The sequence below is a fragment of the Triturus cristatus genome, chromosome 4_1, assembly GCF_964204655.1.
Source record: "Triturus cristatus chromosome 4_1, aTriCri1.1, whole genome shotgun sequence".
In the NCBI taxonomy this organism is placed as follows: Eukaryota; Metazoa; Chordata; class Amphibia; order Caudata; family Salamandridae; genus Triturus; species Triturus cristatus.
Genome location: NC_140585.1, coordinates 351,071,934 through 351,093,606, shown reverse-complemented (window position 1 = coordinate 351,093,606; position 21,673 = coordinate 351,071,934). Strand labels below are relative to the sequence as shown.

At 48.8% G+C, this 21,673-nt stretch overlaps 1 protein-coding gene across 1 annotated transcript in view; it reads right to left on the bottom strand.

Moving 5' to 3' along the window:
- Positions 1 to 12,004: 12,004 nt before the first annotated feature.
- The window catches only part of FAR2 (fatty acyl-CoA reductase 2), a 438,652-nt gene continuing 428,983 nt past the window's right edge, over positions 12,005 to 21,673 (bottom strand). The window contains exons 11-12 of the mRNA XM_085652334.1: positions 19,253 to 19,380; positions 12,005 to 12,973 (exon numbers count right to left, since the gene is read on the bottom strand). Coding sequence (XP_085508460.1) covers positions 12,811 to 12,973; positions 19,253 to 19,380 — 291 coding nt within the window. The 3' untranslated portion in view covers positions 12,005 to 12,810. The remainder of the gene's footprint in view (positions 12,974 to 19,252; positions 19,381 to 21,673) is intronic.

Sequence of the window (21,673 nt, the reverse complement as noted above, 5' to 3'; positions counted from 1 at the left end):
CGGTCTGCGGAGCGGAGCTGGCAGGTGGGGGTGTAGAAGCTGAGTTGGCTGTTGAGGTATGCTGATCCGGTGTTGTGGAGTTCCTTGTGTGCGTGGGTGAAGAGCTTGAAGGTTATCCTCTTTTTGACAGGGAGCCAGTGCAGGTCTCTCAGGTGGTGTGTGATGTGGCTGCAGCGAGGGATGTCGAGGATCAGGCGTGCGGAGGCGTTCTGGATGCGTTGGAGCCGTTTCAGGAGTCTGGCCGAGGCTCCTGCGTAGAGGGCGTTTCCATAGTCCAGTCTGCTGCTGACAAGGGCCTGGGTGACCGTCCTTCTTGTTTCAGTGGGGATCCACTTGTAGATCCTGCGGAGCATGTGGAGGGTGTTGAAGCAGGAGGAAGAGATGGCGTTGACCTGCTTCATCGTGGACAGGGTCGAGTCGAGGATGACCCCTAGGTTGCATGCGTGGTCGGTGGGTGTTGGAGCTGTTCCTAGTGCCGTCGGCCACCAGGAGTCGCCCCAGGCCGAGGGGGTGGATCCGAGGATGAGGACCTCCGTCTTGTCTGAGTTCAGCTTCAGTCGGCTGTTCCTCATCCATTCGGCGACGGCCTTCATTCCTTCGTGGAGGTTGGTTTTGGCGGTCCTCGGTTAGGGAGAGGATCAGCTGGGTGTCATCGGCGTAAGAGATGATGTTGAGGTCGTGCAGTCGGGCGACGTGGGTGAGCGGTGCCATGTAGATGTTGAACAGCGTTGGGCTGAGGGATGAGCCCTGGTGTATGCCGCAGATGATCTCGGTGGCTTCGGAGCGGAAGGGGGGGAGGCTGATGCTCCGTGTTCTGCCGGAGAGGAAGGAGGTGGTCCAGTCCAGGGCCTTCTCTTGGATTCTGGCGTTGTAGAGGCGTGTTCGTAGTGTGCGGTGGCAGACCGTGTCGAAGGCGGCTGACAGGTCCAGGAGGATGAGGGCCGCGGTTTCTCCGTTGTCTAACAGGGTCCTGATGTCATCGGTGGCGGCGATGAGGGCAGTTTCGGTGCTGTGGTTGCTGCGGAACCCGGACTGGGACGGGTCTAGGATGCTGTTCTCCTCGAGGAAGCTAGTCAGTTGTTTGTTGACTGCCTTCTCGATGACCTTCGCCGGGAACAGGAGCAGGGAGATGGGTCGGAAGTTCTTGAGGTCCTTGGGGTCCGCCTTGGGTTTCTTGAGTAAGGAGTTGATCTCGGTGTGCTTCCAGCTCTCCGGGAAGGTCGCTGTCTCGAAGGAGATGTTGATGGCTTTCCGGAGTTGGGGTGCGATGGTGGTGCTGGCTTTTTTGAAGATGTGGTGTGGGCAGGGGTCTGACGGGGATCCGGAGTGCAGGGTGTTCATGATCTTGATGGTGTTGTTGATGTTGGTCCAGGAGAGCAGGCAGTTGGTGCGGATAGTGGTCGTGGGGGCGGGGGTCTCAGTGGTTGCCGGGACAGTTGCAGCATTGAAGCTGTTGTGGATGTCTGCGATCTTGCGGTGGAAGAAAGAGGCCAGCGCGTCGCATAGGTCTTGCGAAGGTGGGATGTCGTTGGTGTTGGAGCTGGGGTTGGAGAGTTCCTTCACGATGTTGAAGAGCTCTTTGCTGTTGTGTGCATTGTTGTCTAGGTGGTCTTTGAAGGAGGCCCTTTTGGCAGATCTGATGAGGTGGTGGTGTCTAAGGGGGGTGTTCTTGTGGGCTGCGTAGCTTTCCGGTGTTCGTTCATGGATCCAGTTCTTCTCCAGCTTTCGGCAGGTTTGCTTAGAGGCCTTTGGTGAACCAGCTGGCTTTCTTGCTGGTGTGGCTGTTGGAGGGCTTCTTGAGCGGGGCAAGGGTGTTGGCACAGTCGTCGATCCACTGTCTGAGGTTGCGGGCGGCAGTGTCGGGGTCGGTCGGGTCTGCGGGTAGGCTCCGGGCGAGGGTGGTGAATAGCTGGTCTTCGGTGACTTTGCTCCAGCAGCAGCGCGGCATCTGTTGGGTGCAGTGGTGGGTTTCCAGAAGGTGAAGTGGATGCACCAGTGGTCGGTCCAGTGGAGCTCGGTGGTGTGGCTGAAGGAGACGTGGGAGCTTGCGGAGAAAATGGGGTCAAGCGTGTGGCCGGTGGAGTGGGTGGGTGTTGTGATGAGTTGTCTGAGTCCGAGGTTGGCGAGGTTGTCGATCAGGGTGGAAGTGTTGGAGTCGTTGTTGTTCTCGAGGTGGAAGTTCAGGTCCCTGAGGAGGATGTAGTTCCTGGAGGCGAGGGCGTGTGTGCTGACGAAGTCGGCGATAGAATCGCTGAACTGTGGTTTCGATCCGGGAGGTCTGTAGACGAGGGTTCCTCTGAGAGTGGTGTTGGGGTCGGTGTGGATCTGGAAGTGCAGGTGTTTGGCAGTGCTGAGGGTGTCGTCGGTGTTTGTCGAGACTTTGAGAGTGTTCCGGTGGATGATGGCGATTCCTCCTCCTACTCCATTGGTGTGGTCCTTGCGGGGGATCTTTTAGCCTTCCGGGATGGCTATGGCGATGTTGGGTGCCGAGAAGGGGTTCAGCCAGGTCTCCGTCAGGAAGGCGACGTCTGGGGTGTTGGAGTCGAGTAGGTCCCAGAGTTCAACAGCGTGTTTGCGGGCAGAGCGGGTGTTGAGAAGGATGCATCTGAGATAGTTGGGTACTTTGGTAGGTGGGGTGGCGGGCCGGATGCTGGTGAAGCTGCAGTTCTGGCAGGAGAAGGGTCCTTGGGTGCACTTCGAGGCAGCCAGGCAGCAGGTACGTGATCGTCCGGTGTTGAGTGCATGGAGGATGCTGGAGTCGTAGCGGAGACGGGCGCCGTGGTGTTCGCGGGGGCCAGGGGTTCTGGCGCTGGGCGTGGTCCAGGCGCGGACGGGCTTACCTTTGGCGTGTCGGCCACCATAAGAAGGGGAGGTGGGAGGGAGGAGTAGCTGGGAGGTGGGAGCGGGCGAATTGGAGAGCGGGGGGGAGGGCCGCAGGGGACGCAGCGGCGGGAACGGGAGAAGACCGGGGGAGGGATACAGAATAGAAAAAGGGCACAGTAATGGCACAGAGGGAAGGGGGAAACAAGGGCAAAAACACACAGTGAATTTACAAAGAGTACAATTTACACTAGAAATACGAATCCCAAAACACGAGGCAACAGCAGGGAGGGCCTCGAACCCCTGACAGCAGCAGCGGTAGCTGGTCTAAGGTACGGGCACACAGGCAGTCCAGTGCGGTGTGGGGAGCGACCTACTAAGGGTCTAGGGTCTCTCTCACTACCGCGCAGCGGGCGCCATAAGAAGGAGAGGTGGGAGGGAAGAGCAGCTGGGAGGCAGGAGCGGGCGAACCGGAGAGCGGGGGGGGCGGGGCCGCAGGGGAAGCAGCGGCGGGAACGGGAGAAGACCGGCGAGGGATACAGAAAAGAAAAAGGGCACAGTAATGGCACAGATGGGAAGGGAGAAACAAGGGCAAAAACACACAGTGAATTTACAAAGAGTACAATTTACACTAGAAATACAAATACCAAAACACGAGGCAAGAGCAGGGAGGGCCTCGAACCCCTGACAGCAGCAGCAGCAGCTGGTCTAAGGCACGGGCACACAGGCGGTCCTGTGCGGTGTGGGGAGCGACCTACCAAGGGTCAAGGGTCACGGGTCACCAAAGACCCTCTGCCCCAACCTTGTCCAAGACCTAAAACATATCATTGCCCCTTTCTGGATCACAATTATTAACTCCTCCCTGGCCACAGGGTGTGTTCCCGCCTCCCTCCAACTGGGTCAAATCACACCCATTTCCAAAAATCCTAACGCAGATCCCAATGACCCAAATAACCTCCGACCCATCTCTAACCTCCCTCTTCTCTCCAAAGCCCTTGAAAAATGTGCCCTGCTCCAACTAGATAATCACATCAACACTTTTGACCTCTTTGACACTACAATCTAGCTTTAGAAAAGGATGCAGCACAGAATCTGCCATGCTCAATATAGTGGACGACATACATAATTCACTCGACAAAGGTGAATCATGCCTTCTCATTCTCCTCGACCTATCCGCTACCTTTGATACTGTTAACCACACTGCCTAACTAAACACTCTTAAAGTCCGCTTTGGTCTCAATAGCCATGTCTTCAACTGGTCCACCTCCTTTCTCCAACACAGATCCCAACAAATCAAAATTGAGAACTGCCTCTCCAACCCCACTCCGATCTCTCTGTGTCCCCCAGGGATCCATTCTCTCTCCTGCTCTCTTCAACCTCTTCATGGAACCACTCACCCTAATCCTCAAACAAGCAGGAATAAATTACCACCTTAATGCCGACGACACGCAACTTTACTATAAGATTAAATCCCACTCCGATATCCTTCACCTAAATGACACCCTGACCAAGATCCAATCTTGGTTCCACCATAATCATCTCAAACTTAACCCTAAAAAAACTGAAATCATTCTCTTAGCGCCTCAAAACAACCCACTTCCCATACAAGACTGGATCTCTGACCTTAATGCTCTCAACTGCTCTCTCACCACTTCTAATTCACCATTGATAATAGCCTTACCCTCACCTTCACCTCCCACATAAAAACCTCAGTCAAAGGAGCACTCTTCACTCTCCACCATCTCAAGAAAATTAAGCCCTTCATCCCAGCTGATGACTTTAAAACTGTTGTCCAATCGCTGGTCCTGTCGAGAATCGACTATGGCAACGCTATCCTCGCTGGAACACCTAAAGTCCTCCTTGCTCCACTCAAATCTGTGCTCAACCGAGCTGCTAGACTTATGTCCGACTAAAAATGTTTGAACCACATCTCCCCCGCCCTGAAAACCCTCAAATGTTTACCCATCGAAGGCAGATCCATTTATAAGATTGCATGTTTCACGCACAAAGCCCTTCACCAAAACACCCCACGTTACCTCTCAGATAAACTCCACAAAGCTCGCTCCTTCTCCGGTAACGCTCCCTCCATCTGGAGCTCCCTGCCTAAAGACTTACGCTGTAACTCCTCCTACTTCAACAAAGAACTCAAATTGTTCCTCCTCAACAAATACTGAGGTCCTTAATTCCTACCTCTGACACTGTTCTCACACGCTGCGACCCCGTCATGTCCCTCTCTACTGCCCTCCAATTCTATCCTCTCCACTTTCTCCCTCCAAACCCCCATCCTCACGCTACTTTTCCTCCATCCTCCCTCCCTGCTCTCTATATCTACATATGACTCCTTGCCCTACGCACCACCTCCCACTGATTTACTACTCCTGCTACTCTCCTAACTCCTACTCTCTTCTTCCCCTCCTTTTTCTCTTCTCTCTCACCCACCCTCCCTAACCTAAGTTCTCACTACCCACGCTAGCTTAATATAGTTGTTCTGTAAATAGCTTTCGTATTTTATCTGATTTCTTTGTTATATTGGCTCTTGTTTTGTTCAAATGTTTTTGAATGCTGTACATCCTCACATTCCTGTAAAGCGCTCCGATACCCCTGGGTCTATCCAGCGTTATAGAAAAGCTTTAAAATAAATAAATAAAAATGGTGAAAGGGATAATAGGACAAATTGTGCATCACACGTGCATGAAACTGCATCATACTGCTGCACAAGATGGGAGCAGAAAGCCTTGGATTTATAGCTTGATTCACTTAGAGGGCTTTGCCAATCTTAGGACTGGTTTCATCCTGTAAAATATACTGCTTCTCCCAATCTCATCAGAGAGCTGACTTGAAGATAGGACCTCGCTGCTGCTGCACTGAAGATTTTCTGACTAGCTGACAGAGGCAGATTGAGAAAGTTACCTTTACTTTGTCTGAACTTTCTGACACAAGAAAACTGGAGAAAACCACCTAGAGAGCTACTGGCACTACTCTCTTGCTCACGCCCAAGAGTATACAGTTCCAGGTCTTATCAGTGAAGCCAGCTAGCCTCAGTGCACTTCTCTTCTGTAGCTGGTGAGCAAAAAAGATCCTAAAATCCAGAAAGCTCTGGTCTGTTTAGCATGAAACCACTGACTGTTTACAAGAGAACAGTTCTCCTGCCTGTTCCTATGACCCATTAAACATGTTAATGGGGAGTTTGGAAAATACAGTTGGTGGTGCTGCAGAGAAATCACAGGAACCAGTTCTAACTGGGTATGTTGCTGTGGACCTGATATGAGATATAAGGAGCCTTTTAGAGACTTGAACCCAAGAACCTCTATCTAGGAAGCCAGTTTTGAGGGTTTTGAGACATCCAATATTAGGAAATCAATGTTGGTGACAGACCTGTTGCAGTTTGTGGATACAAATGTTTGGAGGAGTCCTCACAAAAAAGATTCTGCAGGGTATATGTTGAGTTTATCAATTTATTTTAAATTACTATTTTATCTTTCAGCTTTCGTCTCTTCTGACCATACTCCAAATTCACACCTCTTCCCCAATAGTCGTATTTCTTCTTCCCTTCTCCTCCACCTCTCCTTTGCACTTTTGCCTCTTTCCTATGCATTTTACATCCATATCTTTCACTCATCTCTGTTTCTACGCTTTCCCCCTCCTCATTTGTCTCCCCTTTCCACTCCAGTGTTCGCCTATGCCCTGGCCATCTCCCATGCTCCTGTGCCTTGATACACCCAAATGACTTTCCTCTTTCCAGTCTGAAACATAACATTATTCACAGAAGTTATAGTCAGAAAAGCAAGCAATATTTTTTAAATTCTGTGCAAGGGGTTTCAGAGGCATGGACACAAATATTTCCTTTAGGCCCTATGTTGCAATATGTTACCCTCTTGTCAGAACTTGTGTTGGTACCACAAGGTGGATGTCTACAACGGCCTGTAGTGCAGCAGACACAGTCCTTTTTAGGTTTTGCCTGCACAACGCTTGCACTGTACTTGTGAAATCTATTGTGTTTGACATAAAACTTAAAAGGGACTTACATTCCACCCTTACTTTTTATTGGTTTATATGCTTGCCACTTTTCCTCCATTTCTATTGGCTGTCGCACACTATTTCCTGTTGTTCCGCATGTGTTTGCTCTTATCAGTTTCCCGAAACTCAAGTACTCCTTTTCATCAGCAGAACTTCTTTGTGAGGCTGCTTTCTTAAGCATGCTTGTACATGATGCTGAGCTCATGCTGAGACTCGAACCCAGCTCCCCAAATCCAAGATTGGCAGTTACATCACATGCTCTGTCCTGCCTCTTCTCTTCTATTTTCGGTACTCTTGTTTAGCAATTGCGGCTGGGTCACTTCTCCGCCGCTCTGCACAAACCCCCTTCAACACGGCCTCCTCTCAGTACAGCTCATGTTCTGACTGCCCCCCCACTTCCAATCTTTTGTTGCAGTATAAACCTTTCTTATACCCTAATTTTTGCCTGAGTGCCGCACTAACTTGTTAAATAAATATATACATAAATAAATATTAAAACTCATTGTGTCTCATTCTCCTCAGAGGAGGTACAGCCAGCCTCACAGAAGAAACCTCCCGCAGTTTGGCCTCACTTCCTTCAGCAATCGTTGCTGGGTCACTTTGCCACTGCTCCTTGCAAACCGCTCTCAACGCGGCCTCCCTCTCAGTCTACGGCTGCTGGAGAAGTCTCGTTCTTCTCAGAGGAGGTACAGTTAGCCAGAGGAGCTGGACCCAGAAGCCGTGCTGCAGGGCACTGGTCATCACTGCAAGTGGTTCAACTTCAGTTTCATCACCATGAACAGTTGCCAAGGCATTCCCTTCTGGACGACCCAGTTGCATGGTGCAACTGGTGCTGTGGCACTGGAGAGAAAAGCTCCAGGGAACCCACTGAACACAGATTATAGCTATATGTTGCTACTTAGCAAGCAGTCACAAGTGCAGTTACCATGCAGGCAACAGGGCCATGATGTGGATGGTGCAGCAGGTGCAGTGGCACATGGGCCAAAAGCTCCAGGAAACCCACTGAACACTTATAATAGCTATATGTTGCTACTAAGCACGCAGTAACAAGCACAGTTACCTTGCATGCACCAGGGCCTTTACAAAATCACATCAGATTATAAATCATTGAAACCATTTTCACACCTTAATAATTGATTTGCATCTTAAATAACTGCTGTTTAACGTGTTCCCACAATGCAATACCATGGCTTTTTCATTTTGTGCATTCAGTAGCACTCCCTTGTTTCAGAAAAAACTGCTGGGTCTCTTCGCCGCTGCTCCTCACAACCCCCCCTCAATGCTGCCTCCTTCTAAGCCTCCAGCTGCTGGATGTGTTTCAGTCTCCTCGGTGGAGGTGCAGCCAGAGGAGCAGAACCCGGGAGCCGTGCTGTGGGGCACCGGTCATTGCAGGTGGTGCAACTTCGGTTTCATCTCCATGAACAGTTGCCAAGGCAGCCCCTGTGTAAATCTGTTGCATGGTGCAGCAGGTGCAGTGGCACAGGGGTCAAAAGCTACAAGAAACACGCTGAACACCAATTAAAGCTTTATGTTGCTACTAAGCAAGCAGTCACAAGTGCAGTTACCTTGCAGGCACCAGGGCCATGATGTGGATGGTGCACCAGGTGCAGTGGCACAGGGGTTAGAAGCTCTATGAAACCCACTGAACACCAATTATAGCTATATGATGTTACTAAGCAAGCAGTGTTAGGCGCATTTACCTTGCGGGCACCAGGGCCATGATTTGGATGGTGCAGCAGGTGCAGTGGCACAGGGGCCAAAAGCTTCAGGAAACCCACTGAACACCGATTACTGATATATGTTGCTAATTAGCAAGCAGTCACAATCACAGTTAACTTGCAGGCACCGCACCAGGGCCATGAAATCACATCAGATAAAAAATCATTGAAATCACTTTAACACCTTAATTGATTTACAACTCAAACAATTGCTGTCCAACGTGTTCATACAATGCAGGACCGTGGCTTTTTCATTTTGCACGTTCAGTGGCACTTCCTTTCCTTAAGCAATCGCGGGTGCGTCACTTCGCAGCCCTCCTCGCAAACCTTTGTGTTGTGAATTCATGAGGCTGAACACAGGCAGCGGTTCAATGTCATTTATTCAAAGTAGAGGGAAAGAATGTTTAGAAAGGAGGCCCCCGACTTCACTTCGGATGATTCATACATCCCTTATTTGAGCTGCTTTGAGATTTCTGTCCTGCCACCTTATCTTACTGGTTTTCTTTGGAAGCACTTTGGCTGTTTTCTAAACGCATCTGAATTGTAGGTGCAATAAGGGTCTACGGAACACATCCAGGTGTACAGTTTTTGAATACCCTGCTGGGAAAACCCAATTTTGAAGTTGTCCTTTGAAACAGCGTGACCCTTCCACGCATATTGGTATCCTAATGCCATAAACCCTGGGGGCAGATTTACAAGCCCCTTGCGCCACTTTTGCGTCACTTTTCCCATGTTAAAAGTGACGCAAAAGTGGCGCAAGGGGCTTGTAAATCTGCCTCTGGGTATGCCAATGTCCACTTGGAAGTTGGTTCGAAACAAATTGTCTGACATTCATTTGATTGAGGGACTCTCTGCCCCAATCCTTTGCTGTCTCCGTTTCAGATAAGTTTCTGTCTGATGATGACCTCGCTCTAAATGCCAATGTTGAGGGCCCAAACGTCGACAAATAACGTGTGGACTGGGTTTTTAAGAATTTTGATGGTGGATGTCAACACTTGTTTCACGGGTTTGGAGTTCAAAACTTCTATTGTCCCTATCAGCCACAGGTATATATACTGTACATAGCACAAATGAACATTTTATTCACTATATATCACTCTCACTGCACCGTCACTTTTTAGGAGCACCTTGTATAAGTACTTCATTATACTGTGTGAATTGAACAATATATTCATAAATGAGGTTTGTGTAAATAAATGCACTAAATGCACAACTAGAACTTACTCATTGGAGTGGGTGTTTCCTCTTTCCCTAATATAACACCATTGCCATGGGAGTCAAGGGCTACACTGCCCCCATAGGGACCACTTTATTGTTTATTAATTGTTCAGCCTGGGTCCTTGGGTTACTGGGTTGCCCCCTTTTTCTATTTAGACATATGGTGTTGTAAGCTGAATTGCAGGGCACTGACTACAGCAGCAGTGTCAAATAGCCCAGCTGGATCCAACTTGTGATTGTAGTGGTTGCAGAACCACTTCAAAAGTTTGAACTTACAAAAAATATCACCTTTGGAGGACAGGGACAAGATGGCAAACGTAGCTGATAAAGCATGATTTCAGAGGTTTCATCACAGCAGTTATTCTTATTTGAAGGTTTAAGGTGGAAAGTTTGAGGCTAATGTGGGACCCCTCAACAAATGTATTTGACTCAATGAGCTCTGTTTGGCAACAGCCATGCCCGGCTGAAAATATTAACCTCCAAAAATGTTATAAGTTTCCAGGTAAAGGTTTTGACTTGCCAAATTATACCCAACAGTAGTCCATCGTGAGTCAGTCACGACTAGTGCCTATGTTACGTTTTGCTATGTAATTCCTATTTATAGGGTGCACATATCACCCAAGAATTCACCCTAGCTCTAGAAAAGGAGCAGGCTGGCCTGTCTTAGGGAGGTCTATAGAACAGCCAGGTCTTCAGTTTCCTGTGAAATTCGAGGACAGAGCTGGATGCTCTGATGGGGAATGGAAGCTTGTTCCAAGCTTTAGGGGTGATATGTGAGAAAGAGCGTCCCCAGGTTTGGATTGCCAAATTGGGACTGTTGGCAGGGAACAGCCTGGCAGAGTCGAGATGTCTGGTGGGGGTGTGGAAATGGATGCGGTATTTGAGGTAGGCTGAGCCTAAGCCAAGTGTAGAACTTTGTAGGTGTTTGGGGGGAGCTTGAGGAGAGGCATTTCTGCCTCTGGAGCTAGTGGAAGTCTTTGAGATGCTTAATTATGCGAGTTTGGTGAAGAAGGTTCAGCATGAGTCTTGCAGCTGCATTCCGAATGACTTGGAGCTCTTTTGGTGAGCTGGGCTGTGATGCCTACGAAGAGGGTATAGCCATAGTCGAGCCTGCTGTTGATAAGTGCTTGCGTCACTGACCTGTGGGTGTCCAGTGAGAGCCTAGATGCTCTTCACCGTTGTATTGTTTTTGTGGTTTGCTGCTGCACATACACTTCTACGGAAAGCATTACTGCGTGAGGCAAGCGCCCAAGGGTGAACCAGGAATCAACCACAGAAACGAATTTACCTTTTATGGGTCTGATCAGTGGTAGCTCCCCCACTAGGATGTAGGAGCGTCACCCCACTGCTGGGAGTACAGTAAACAAGAAAAATAAAATGGTAATAAATCAATTTTATTACAGTTTTATAACTCATCCTGTCAGCCGAGTCTAAAGGCTGGGCAGGGCCATTGCTGGTGACGTACAGCTGCAGGAAGGAGTGGTGGGCACTGCGAGTGTGCATGTTGGTTTGCCCGCCTATCTTGTGATGGCCAGTCCAACATGCAAACTTTAGATCTCTCCAACCTGAGCTGTGTTACACAGCCAGGTGGAGAACAGGCACAGGCTCCAAGTTCTTGAGTGAGTGCCACATCAGGCCACTCCAACCAATCCTGTGGCTTCTTTAATGCTGGTTAACAGTATTACCAGAATGAGAGCAGCATCTGGATTGGTTAGGGGAGTTCACTGGACTCTGGGAGCCTGCGTTGGAGCGTTAAGCCATTAACTCCAGTGAGCGGAGCACATAAACGAGGCAGCGGGTAAGTACACTTTTCAATTTTTAAGTTTTAAGTGCTGACTCACTGACAGTCACTGTGGAAACTCGCAACTCCAGAGCTCTCAATCGTGGCCCGTTATAAAAATCTGTTTGGAATGGACCACGACTGAGAGCTCTGGCGTTGGGCCCAAAGGCAATGCAGTTTTCTGCCAGTGCCTGTCACTCTGGCAAAATATTCTCCCCATGCTGCCCCACCACTTTCATTTGACAGGAGCTGCCACTGGGTCTTTTTGTATGGCGAGGTACGAGCTCATTCACCACTCATATCAAGGCCATGACCCCTCTTCCTCACCACTTAAGCAATCTGATTGCCCACACCGTTTCAAAAACAAAGTTATGCTCACAGACAGCTTCATGAAAACTGCGTGACATTTTCCATGCACAGTGAGTGATAAAAATTACACAACACCCAGACCTCTCTCTTATTTTTTAATACCTTCTCAAGAACGGGCCCTGAAAACTGTGCAAGTGTTTAGGGGCGGATTGTTCATCATAAGCCTACTCTTCGCCCCCTGCAATCTATTCTTTCCATAAACACTTGAGCCAAACTAAAACAGTATAAAACGTCATTTCATCTTTAAACATAATTCCTTGCTGAGAATTAGGGGTACAGAAGCTGTGTCTAGGTGGAGCAGTGCTCCCGTTATCACCTCACACATGTAATGCTCATATTTTATTGCCCAGTGTTTTAGAAGTCTTCCAAATGGAAATGACACGTTAATAACATACACGTTTATCAAACCAATAAGGCACTCTGAGGTATATATTGCTGTCTCCCAAGCCCAGTTTTCAAGAGACAGAAGTTGTTCAAAGTCCTGTTTTGCAACACCCCAGAAGCATGTATGTGCAGAACAAACATAAGGTGCAGTTTCACATTTTCAAGTGTTATTTTGTAAGGTTTGACACTGCTCACAGTTTTACATTCGTTGCACCGTTTAAAGTTGACGCCCAGAGTACATGGATATTTCCAGAGCAGATGTTTGACGTGTATCCAAGTGCACCAGTACATGGAACCAGGCTCCAAATGTAAGATCTCAGAGGAAGGATTGAGTGTTGGCCAAGGTCCATGAAAGCACTAGCAGTAACTCCCCTACTGCTGGGAGATGCTGGTTCTTCTGGCTGCCTTCAAACCCTTGGTGTCCACTGTGGCTCGGGGAAGCCCGAGGTCCTTCTGAGAGGGGGCTCTCACTCCTGAGTCTGTTGTACCTCTTTGTGTCCCTCCTCAGTGCCTCAGGGTGCTGGATACCCTGAAGTAGGACAGGAACTTGTAGCAGAGGCTCACTACAAAGTACCAGATGTTCCTCGCCATCTGCGACCGTGCAATGAAAATGCGCCAGATGAAGACAAGTAGGACAGTGTTGAAGGCAAAGCGAATGTTTCCCAGCCTTAAAAAAGAGAAAAATAACGTTTAGTTCAGTGCAATTCATGGCAATTTGTATTTATTTTTTAGAAGAGACTACAGATTCTTTTTATTGCTGCTACAATCCCCAAAAACAAAGATCTGTGAGCTGTTTTAGCGCTTCGATCTAGTCCAACTGATGCTGGAAGGTGGACAAAACTCAAAAACGTGCCCGTCTACTTCTGCAATAACGAAATATACAAACATATTTTGCCCCAGGTAAAAATTGCTGAAAGGTTTTTTGCATCAAGGCAAAACTGAAATTGTGGAAGCATTACTGAACAAGTGTGACACTTTTGTTATAAGAGTGTTTAAAAACGTGGAATAACCTACCTTTAGAATGAATAAAGTGATGTGCTTCAAACAAAGCCCACATGTATTTTGTCATATTAATTTGGAAACACAACAAACAAGGTGAAACTACGTGTGCCACCTTGAACCTGAAGCAAACATTGTTTGCTCTATTCTCTGTTACACAAGCAGCAAAACTAGTACAAATAAATGGCCGTCTCTTTTTTTTTTTGCACCAGTCCAAAACTCCTCTATGGGTGGTGCACACTGGCAGAATGGCTATCTTGCCACGGAGTTTGATGGCCTTATGAAGGAACTCAGCTTTTTAGACTCGTTTTCTATAGGGTAGTAGAACTCCTCTGCTTTCAGTATACCTTATAACATACGGTAGAGGGTAATTTATCCACAATATGTTCAGTCACTCAATCTACATTTACCAGTGTGTAGTATTCAATTGTCTTGCACTGTAACAGAGTTAGTTGTAGACAACTCTGCATTTCCAGGCGTTCATACACATCTCCTCTAATTAGTAAGACAATAAATTAAAATCAGACTTCGAACCTCTATATTTGATGAATATCTGTAGTTTCTCTGCAATTGTTTCTATGTAAATAGTTTTTTTTCTCGATTCCGCTTTCACAAATTCCTTTTTCAGACACTTCTTTTTCGTTTCAGTTAATTTGATTACATATCACTATCATTTTAGGGGTATATTCACAAGAACGTGTGCTAAACATCTCCAAAAAATGTTAACGCAACTTTACACATCGCAGCCTATCGCGGGAAAATAACCTTGTCAACGTGGAATTCACAACACGGTGGTACCATGCGATAGTCCGCCGAAAACGCGGCCAATGTCCGCGATACATCCACCTCGACGGAGATAAAAACAGAAACCCCAACGCGAAAAAACCTGCGATGGGCCAAAGCGCGATGAGGAAATCAGTGCTAAGCAGCGCCAAGCCTGCAACACACACCTGGCAGGTGGAAAAAATCACCATAAAAGTAGAAAAAACACCCAAATACAAACTGGCCAACACCCAAGCACCATGGAGGCAGCCAGAGCAGGTACAGAGGACGAGCACAACCCCACAAGCACCCCGGACGACCAGCCCGGGACCTCTGGGATAGGGAAGGGCAAGGACAAGAAGAAGAGGAAGAGTAGTTCAGTCCGCAGGCGAACAGGATTATAGTTACGGAGGTGATGGAACACCATCAACAACTGTTCGTCACCTCCAATGTGTCATTGGGCATCAAAAATGGAATATGGCGAGACATCGTGGACAAGGTGAATGCCGTCGGACAGCACAAGAGGACAATGGATGAGGTCAAGAGGCGATGGAATGACATCAAGCGAAAGACCAAGGATAAAATATCAGCCAACCAGAAGGCAGCAATGCAGACTGGAGGTGGGGGCCCGGTGCCACAGCTCGTGCTGAATGACATGGAGGAGCTGGTATCGACAGCTTGAGTGTGGATACTGTGGCCGGAGTCGGGGGACCGGACACTGCTCCACAGGACACAACACAACCGCAACAGGGTGAGTGACCACCAGGTACTGGGGGGACGGGTGAAGATGGCCACGATGGCACACATGCACAATCAAGCAGAGCACAGTGCACACTTTCAATGACTCTGGGTCATCGCCCAGATCTATAGACTGTCACAAGGTACAATGCCATGCTGTCTGAATGTCAACATGTACCATGCGTCTACATACATGTGGACACATTGCAATACACCATCTCCCCTTCACATTGCAGGGCCACCGTCAACACCCCCTGCAGAGCAGTCCCAGCCACTCTTCACTGATGACGAGGAGGACAACCCCAGCATCGACGCACAAGCCCTCCTAGACATCATTGACATCATCCGCGACTCACCTCCAGGATCAGGGCTGCCCAACTGCATCGAGCAGACCCCACCCACAACCCACACCACCCAGCAGGAGGCACCCACGGCCCCGGCAGTCTCCCAAGACCCCCAGGAACAACACACGGCCTTCCAACGCTGTGTGCTGGAGGGCCAGAGGGAGTCGGCTGAGCAGGTGCGGCTGGGGTTCGACCTCATGGCTACCAAACTGGATGCCATCCATGGGTGTCTAGGCCCGCTCCATGGTCTCCAACGAGCCCTGACTGACATCGCTGGAGTCATGACGCGGAGACAAAAACACCTGTCCGCTCAGAGGGGCTTCACCAATACCAGCCGTGGCACACATGCAGAGGCTCATGGAGGACATGGAGGCAGAAAGGATGGTAGCCACCGCTGCACACCAGCGACATGTAGCTGGGATCTACCATGCCCTGCAGATCCTCATCATGGCATTACTGCCACAAGGCGTGGCAATAATGAATGCTGCTGCCCCTACACCATCCACATCTCCGCCCCCTGGTGTGCCATTGCCTCACAGTGCGGCAGACGTATCCACTCCGGCACCTGATGTATCAGTGACACACAATGCCTTAGCCGGTAATGCAACACCCACAGGTGGGGCATAGCACACATCCGGGGACGAGGACGTGGATGGGTTTGTGATCAGAAGGAGGCACTAGCATTCATTTCTGTTTCTGCTTGGTGCCGCACATGGCCCCATGACCTTCCACTGACCCCCGATACACTCCGATGCACTCAGCTTGGACAGCGACATGGACTGCCATATCCTGTTTGATGACCAATGACACAGCGACTAGACTGCAGACTGTACCCTTCCTCTCCCACAGGACTGGTCATCCCCGGATAGACTCTACCTGGCCCTCTACGGGCCCATATTGTGTAATATGCTTGGCATTGCCCTGTGCCACTCCAGCTGCAAAACTCCACTGGATGTGCAATAAACATCCAGTAATGCACTGCTGTGTTATGTCTTGCATCATTCATGTATGAATGTGTGGATGAATGTAGGGACAGTGATTTCCCTTGCATCAATGATGCTCATCCTGTGGAGTGCCAGTCAGAGGGTGCTACATTGCATATTGTGTTCCGGGTGACGTGGACACTATAACAGGGACACACGCATCAGTGGACTAAACCACACCCAGAGCCCACGAGTCATTGTTGCAAGCCCTGCGCTGGTCCGGCGTACGGCAGGCCAGACCACTGACGCCGTGAGGGGGGGGCCCTCATTGCTACCCGTCGCAGGCGTACTCGCTGGTGGTGTGCAGGTCACTGGTCTAGTTGTCAGCATGTCACAGCCACTCCCTGAGGGCAGGTTTGCACACACACCACACCCATCCGGCACAGCCGTCACAGGCCATGTGACTCCGCCAACATAATGGGCCGACGAAGTCATATTCTCCTCTGCCGGTGGTGACGGGATGACAGACGCTCCACGGTTCTCAATCATAAAGGGCCCATTAGTTGTTGCGCACAGGGTTAGTGGCACCCGAGGCCTTGCGGACGTCAAGGGCCTACCACCACGTGGCTCTGACTGGGGTTGCACAAGTATAGTGGCACCCGAAGCTTTGCAGCCGGCACAGGCACCCCACCATGGGACTGTGACTTTGGCTGCACTGAGGTAGGTGCACCTTAAGTGCTGAGCGGGTGTGCAGCCTGCGATGATGCCCCGTCCCGGCGGTCCGGACAGCTCAGGTTTTGTGTGCCCTGCTGGACCGCAGTGTAGGCCAGAGCCAACGGGCAGCACGGGTCTACCGCCACATGTTGTCGCTTCCGGGATCACAGAGTTAGTGGCACCTATTGGGCTGAGCGGGTGTGCAGCCTGTGATGAGGCCGGGTGCACTGGTATGTCCTCTCCCATGGTGTAATCAAGACCCAGCACCAAATGTGAGACCTGGTGGCCTGCGGAGCGTGCTGCATGATGTGGAGGTTGCCATGTCCGTGGGCCCCTGGCTTTCAGCAGCACGTGGTGGGACCTCTTGTCTGCACGCCGGTGGCGGAAGGAGTGAGGCCTGGGTGTGCATGGGCGGGCATGCTCCGATGGGCGGCGGGAGGGGCTGGGGTGCCTCTGCCTGGGTGTGCATGGGCAGGCAGGCGATGTTGTCTTATGCAATTGTGTGTACTGTGCCAATCATGTATCTGGACTCTGTTTCAGGTGACGGTTCTGTCTCAGATGTGTGACCTGGTGAACTGCAATACATACTGACAAGTGTTTGGAGACACACCAGTGGCAGCAGGTGAGCAGTGTGGCCTGGGTGCGCAGGGGTGGCACTCTCTCTCTCTCTCTCTTTCCCCCTCTCTTCTTCTCTCTCTCTCCCCCTCTCTTCTTATCTCTTTCTCCCCCTCTCTTCTTATATCTCTCTCCCCCTCTCTTCTTCTCTCTCTCTCCCCCTCTCTTATGTCTCTCTCTCCCTCTCTCTCTCCTTCGCTCTCTCTCTGTCCTTTGATGTGCGCAGGACACACCTTCTCATCATGATTTTTGTCTTGCAGGCTGTGACCTACGGATTGTCCCGAGGGGAGCCGCCATGTGTCTTCATTTCAGTTCAGTTTTAATTTTAATAAAGTTTCATTTGTTACTTCGAAAGTGAATGTGTGATGCTCATTTTTGTGACGACAGATGCATGTCACCATTTGTGTTTGTGCTACATCATGTGGATTATTTTGTACATGTTTAGGTGTAGGTGATGTGGCATTTCTTTGGTCGGGGGTGCCGGGGATGGGGGTCCTGGGGGTGGTGGCAGCTGGTGTTGTTGCCCTTTCCGCCCTCTGGGCTGCATGTTCAGTTGCCTGGGTGCATCTGTTGTTCTTCAGGTGTTGCTCTGGGCTGGGCTCCCTTTTGTGGTGCAGGCTGTCATCCGACTTTGCACCCCGTCAGAGCAGGTGTTATTTTCCTGCTGCTAACACGCCTTATCGCCTGTTTTGTGTTCTTATCGCAAATCTGGCTGGTCGTTGAGAATGTTGTGGAGTGGTGTTGTCGTGGCTTTTGGCACGGGAATGCCTACTCTGCATCTCATTAGCGATAGTTGCGGGGGTCATCTGTGGCGATATTTATTGCGGCTGCTATCGCGGGTAAACTGGTGCTGTGGGATGTTAACACCAGCTTGTGATTGGGGCGATTCGTTTATCGCTACTTTGGCTGCGATAAAGTGCTGTTGACTCTACGTTAGATCCTTGTGAATATGCCCCTTAGTTTTTACTGTTATCACCCCCCAATTTACCAATGGCATACCTCTCAAATCGCCCGCCTTTGGCGGGTGTCTCACTCCCTGGCGGGGTCTTACACCTGCCCACCTCCCCCCTTCTCCTGCCATGGCTACTTTGCGCTCTATGCTCTTTCAACTCCCTCAGCTGGATTTCTGAGGCTCGGACATTGCTCTGGCTAGACCTCCTGCTCACAGGGCATGGCAGGATCGACTCAACGGATGCTTTTTTTGGCGATGGTTTAATCTAACTTGCATATCACCGGTGTTCTGCAACACACACATAAGAAAGGCTGGAAATTTGCTATTTAGGTGCAAGGCTGTCAGCAACAACATTTTGGAAATTATGGCTCAAATATTTCTGTCCGATTTCACTAACTTCTGTGGCCAGAAAAAAACTGACGTCCAAACCGACCCCCTCTCCCGTTGGTCAAATTAAATATTTATTCATTCGGGCAAAAAAAATTCTATATTATATTTGTTTTAAGAAGATGTTTGATGATTGCACTCCCCTTCATTAAAATGAGTTTGCCTTGATATTCCCTACAGATCTCAAGAGCTGGGCTTAGTGAATATTGTCCAGCTGGCGTCCATCTGAGTGTGTATTGTTTTCTGTTAGCTGTTCCATCAGAAGCTTTAAATTGACACCGTCCTGGAGGACTGGTCCCTTACTACCTACGGCTGTGGACAAAAAAATTACCAGTTACCATATGCGGCCCATTACACAGAGGTGTACGGTGCAACATGCCGTCCAGTAAAATGCTATGGAAAGTCTTTGTATGGTGCTTGGAACCTGTTTCCCGGCAAGTCTTCAGCGATAGTGAACATTGCCTCATCAAGAAGAGGCAGGGTCTAATGTGACTGTTTTCACCAATGCTTACTTTCGTAAATGCTGTCTTGCTGCTGGGAGTCCTGATATGTCCTCGTTCAGCACATATTTCTTTGTTCCCATGCAGTAGTTTTCAATGTACTCTGCCCAGTTGAGTTGACGCACATCAAAGTTAAATGCCTGATGTTGGGAAAACAAAACAGATAATCAGTATCTCAAGCACCTCGGTATTAAAGAACAAAATGATGCTGTGCATGTGCTTCAAACAAAAGACAGATGTTACATACAGATAAAAAAAAATATTTTCTGTACATATGACCTTAAGTTCACAAGCACCAGTTAATAGTCAAGTTCTTTCAAATTTCTGATGAAATTGCCCAGTCTCTTAAAGTGATAAGTATTTTCAGTTCATTTAAGGCCGTGTTACATCTTCACCATTTCAAGAGGCCTACTGTCCATACTGTACAATGGATTCCCTCCTGCTCCATCAGTCTGAGTCACAGACATTGGTATGGCCATTGCCCACCGGTGCTGGTCCTGCTCATGGGTGCAAGAGCTGATGTCATCTAGCATCTCAGGAACATTTGGGTGGCACATTGCGAATGCTGGGACTCGTGTCAGGTCAACATAGTCAGCTGAAGATAAGGAGGAGCCATTTCATAGCGAGGCATGGGGCCCCCCGAACTATTCCTGGGATGACGTTCCAATTGACAACATGCGCTATGCAATTACTAATACCTTAATATAAGATAAAAATCAAACAAGTAAAAACAAATAACCAGGCCCTTTATAAGAAATTCATTGTGAGCTCCTGGGGTAGGGTACAAAGCATAATCTACCTATGGCTGGAGCTTTAAGTCCAAACTCAACTAGTCTTGGGATGGAGGCCTCCGTGGAGCTTGGACCCCTTCCAATTGAAAAGGATCAAAAGCACTGATGCCACCTTTGGATCTGCGCATGCCTTGGCTAACGGGCTAACGGCTCAGCTAAGGTTTTTGCTTGGTGGAGGGAGTAGGTTAGTCATCTGAGACTAGGTTCAAGGCCTGTCTGAAGAGTTTGCTTTTCACTTTCTTCCTTAATCTAAGTGACTTCTCACTCCAGGTCATTTCACATATTGTCTCCAGTCCTGAATATTTTATCTACAAATGATTATTTTAAGGTGTGTTCATCTAATTATTTAAAGGGAAACAAAGCAAGACTACAATACCCAGAATGCCTTACGGGATAACCCAAAAGTTCAGGACTGGAAACAATGAATATAATAGCCTGGAAGGTGGTGGTAACCTTAGTTATTTAAGGTTATCTGCAGGATGTGGAGTATATCTACTTGGCCCCTATGATGAAGCATGTCACCGTGGGGAAACCCTGGTGAGTGAGGGGGACTCAAGAAAGGAAAGTTTTCCTTCCTTAAGATTTTCTAGCTCAAACTGAGTGAAAATCCAAATCCCAGCTAGGTCCCTATCCGGTCATACCGGATTTGTAGGTTTGTTGGATGGACACCTGCTGTTGTGTGGTTTTGAATCAGTATAGAGAGCATTGAATTTGTACTTGAGTGTGGCACTTGCTGTACATACAATAGAAGACTAGGGAGATACGTCCCGTAAAAAAGAACTGCTTGTACAGTGCGGTCTTTGGTGTAGCGGAAGATTGCGATGGATGAGTAAAGAAGGGGATGGACAGCATGGGTGAATGTCAAAGGTGGACAGCCTGGTGCCAGCAGTAGCTTCTAATTTTGTTTGTCAACTTGACCTGAGCTGCAAGTCCATCCAATATATTCTTGTGAACGCAGGTGATCCGGTGGTTGCTAGTGTTGCTGCGAGGAGTTTTTGTGTAGTGTGAAATAGGAGAAACTGTTCCTCTACAGGGGACTTTTTGCAGCAGTCTGAAGCACTTTGTGAGAGGCTTGTTCAGAGACAATACCCGAGGACATTGGTGAAAAATGCCAGAAAAAGAGCTTTGTACACCCCTCGTAGTGCTTTGTTGGAAAAGAACATCAGACCTTGGAGTGCCTGTCTCCCAGTAGTCATGACATACGATCCATTGGCAAGTAAAATGCGTCAAGTGATGTGTAAACAATGAGCCTTACTTTCTACAGCAGATTTTAAGATGTCCCCCCTAGATTTGCCTTCAGGAGAGCATGTAAACTGAAGGACAAATTAGTACATTCATGTCCCAAAACAGACACAAGAATTTCCACTCTGCCTACTGGTCATTATCCGTGTGGATCATGCTCAGTATGTGAACTGACTGTTAAAACTAACCAAGTGACATTGACGGATGGCAAGGTGTGGCATCTTACACAATTTACCAACTGTAACACAGTAAATGTGATCTATCGCCTGACGTGTGGTTGTGGATTACATTATATTGAATTAACATCTAGGAAAGTGAAGATACGTATTCAGGAACATCTTAGTACCATCAGATCAGGGAAGTTGACCACTAAGTTAGTACAACATTTCATTAATGAAAG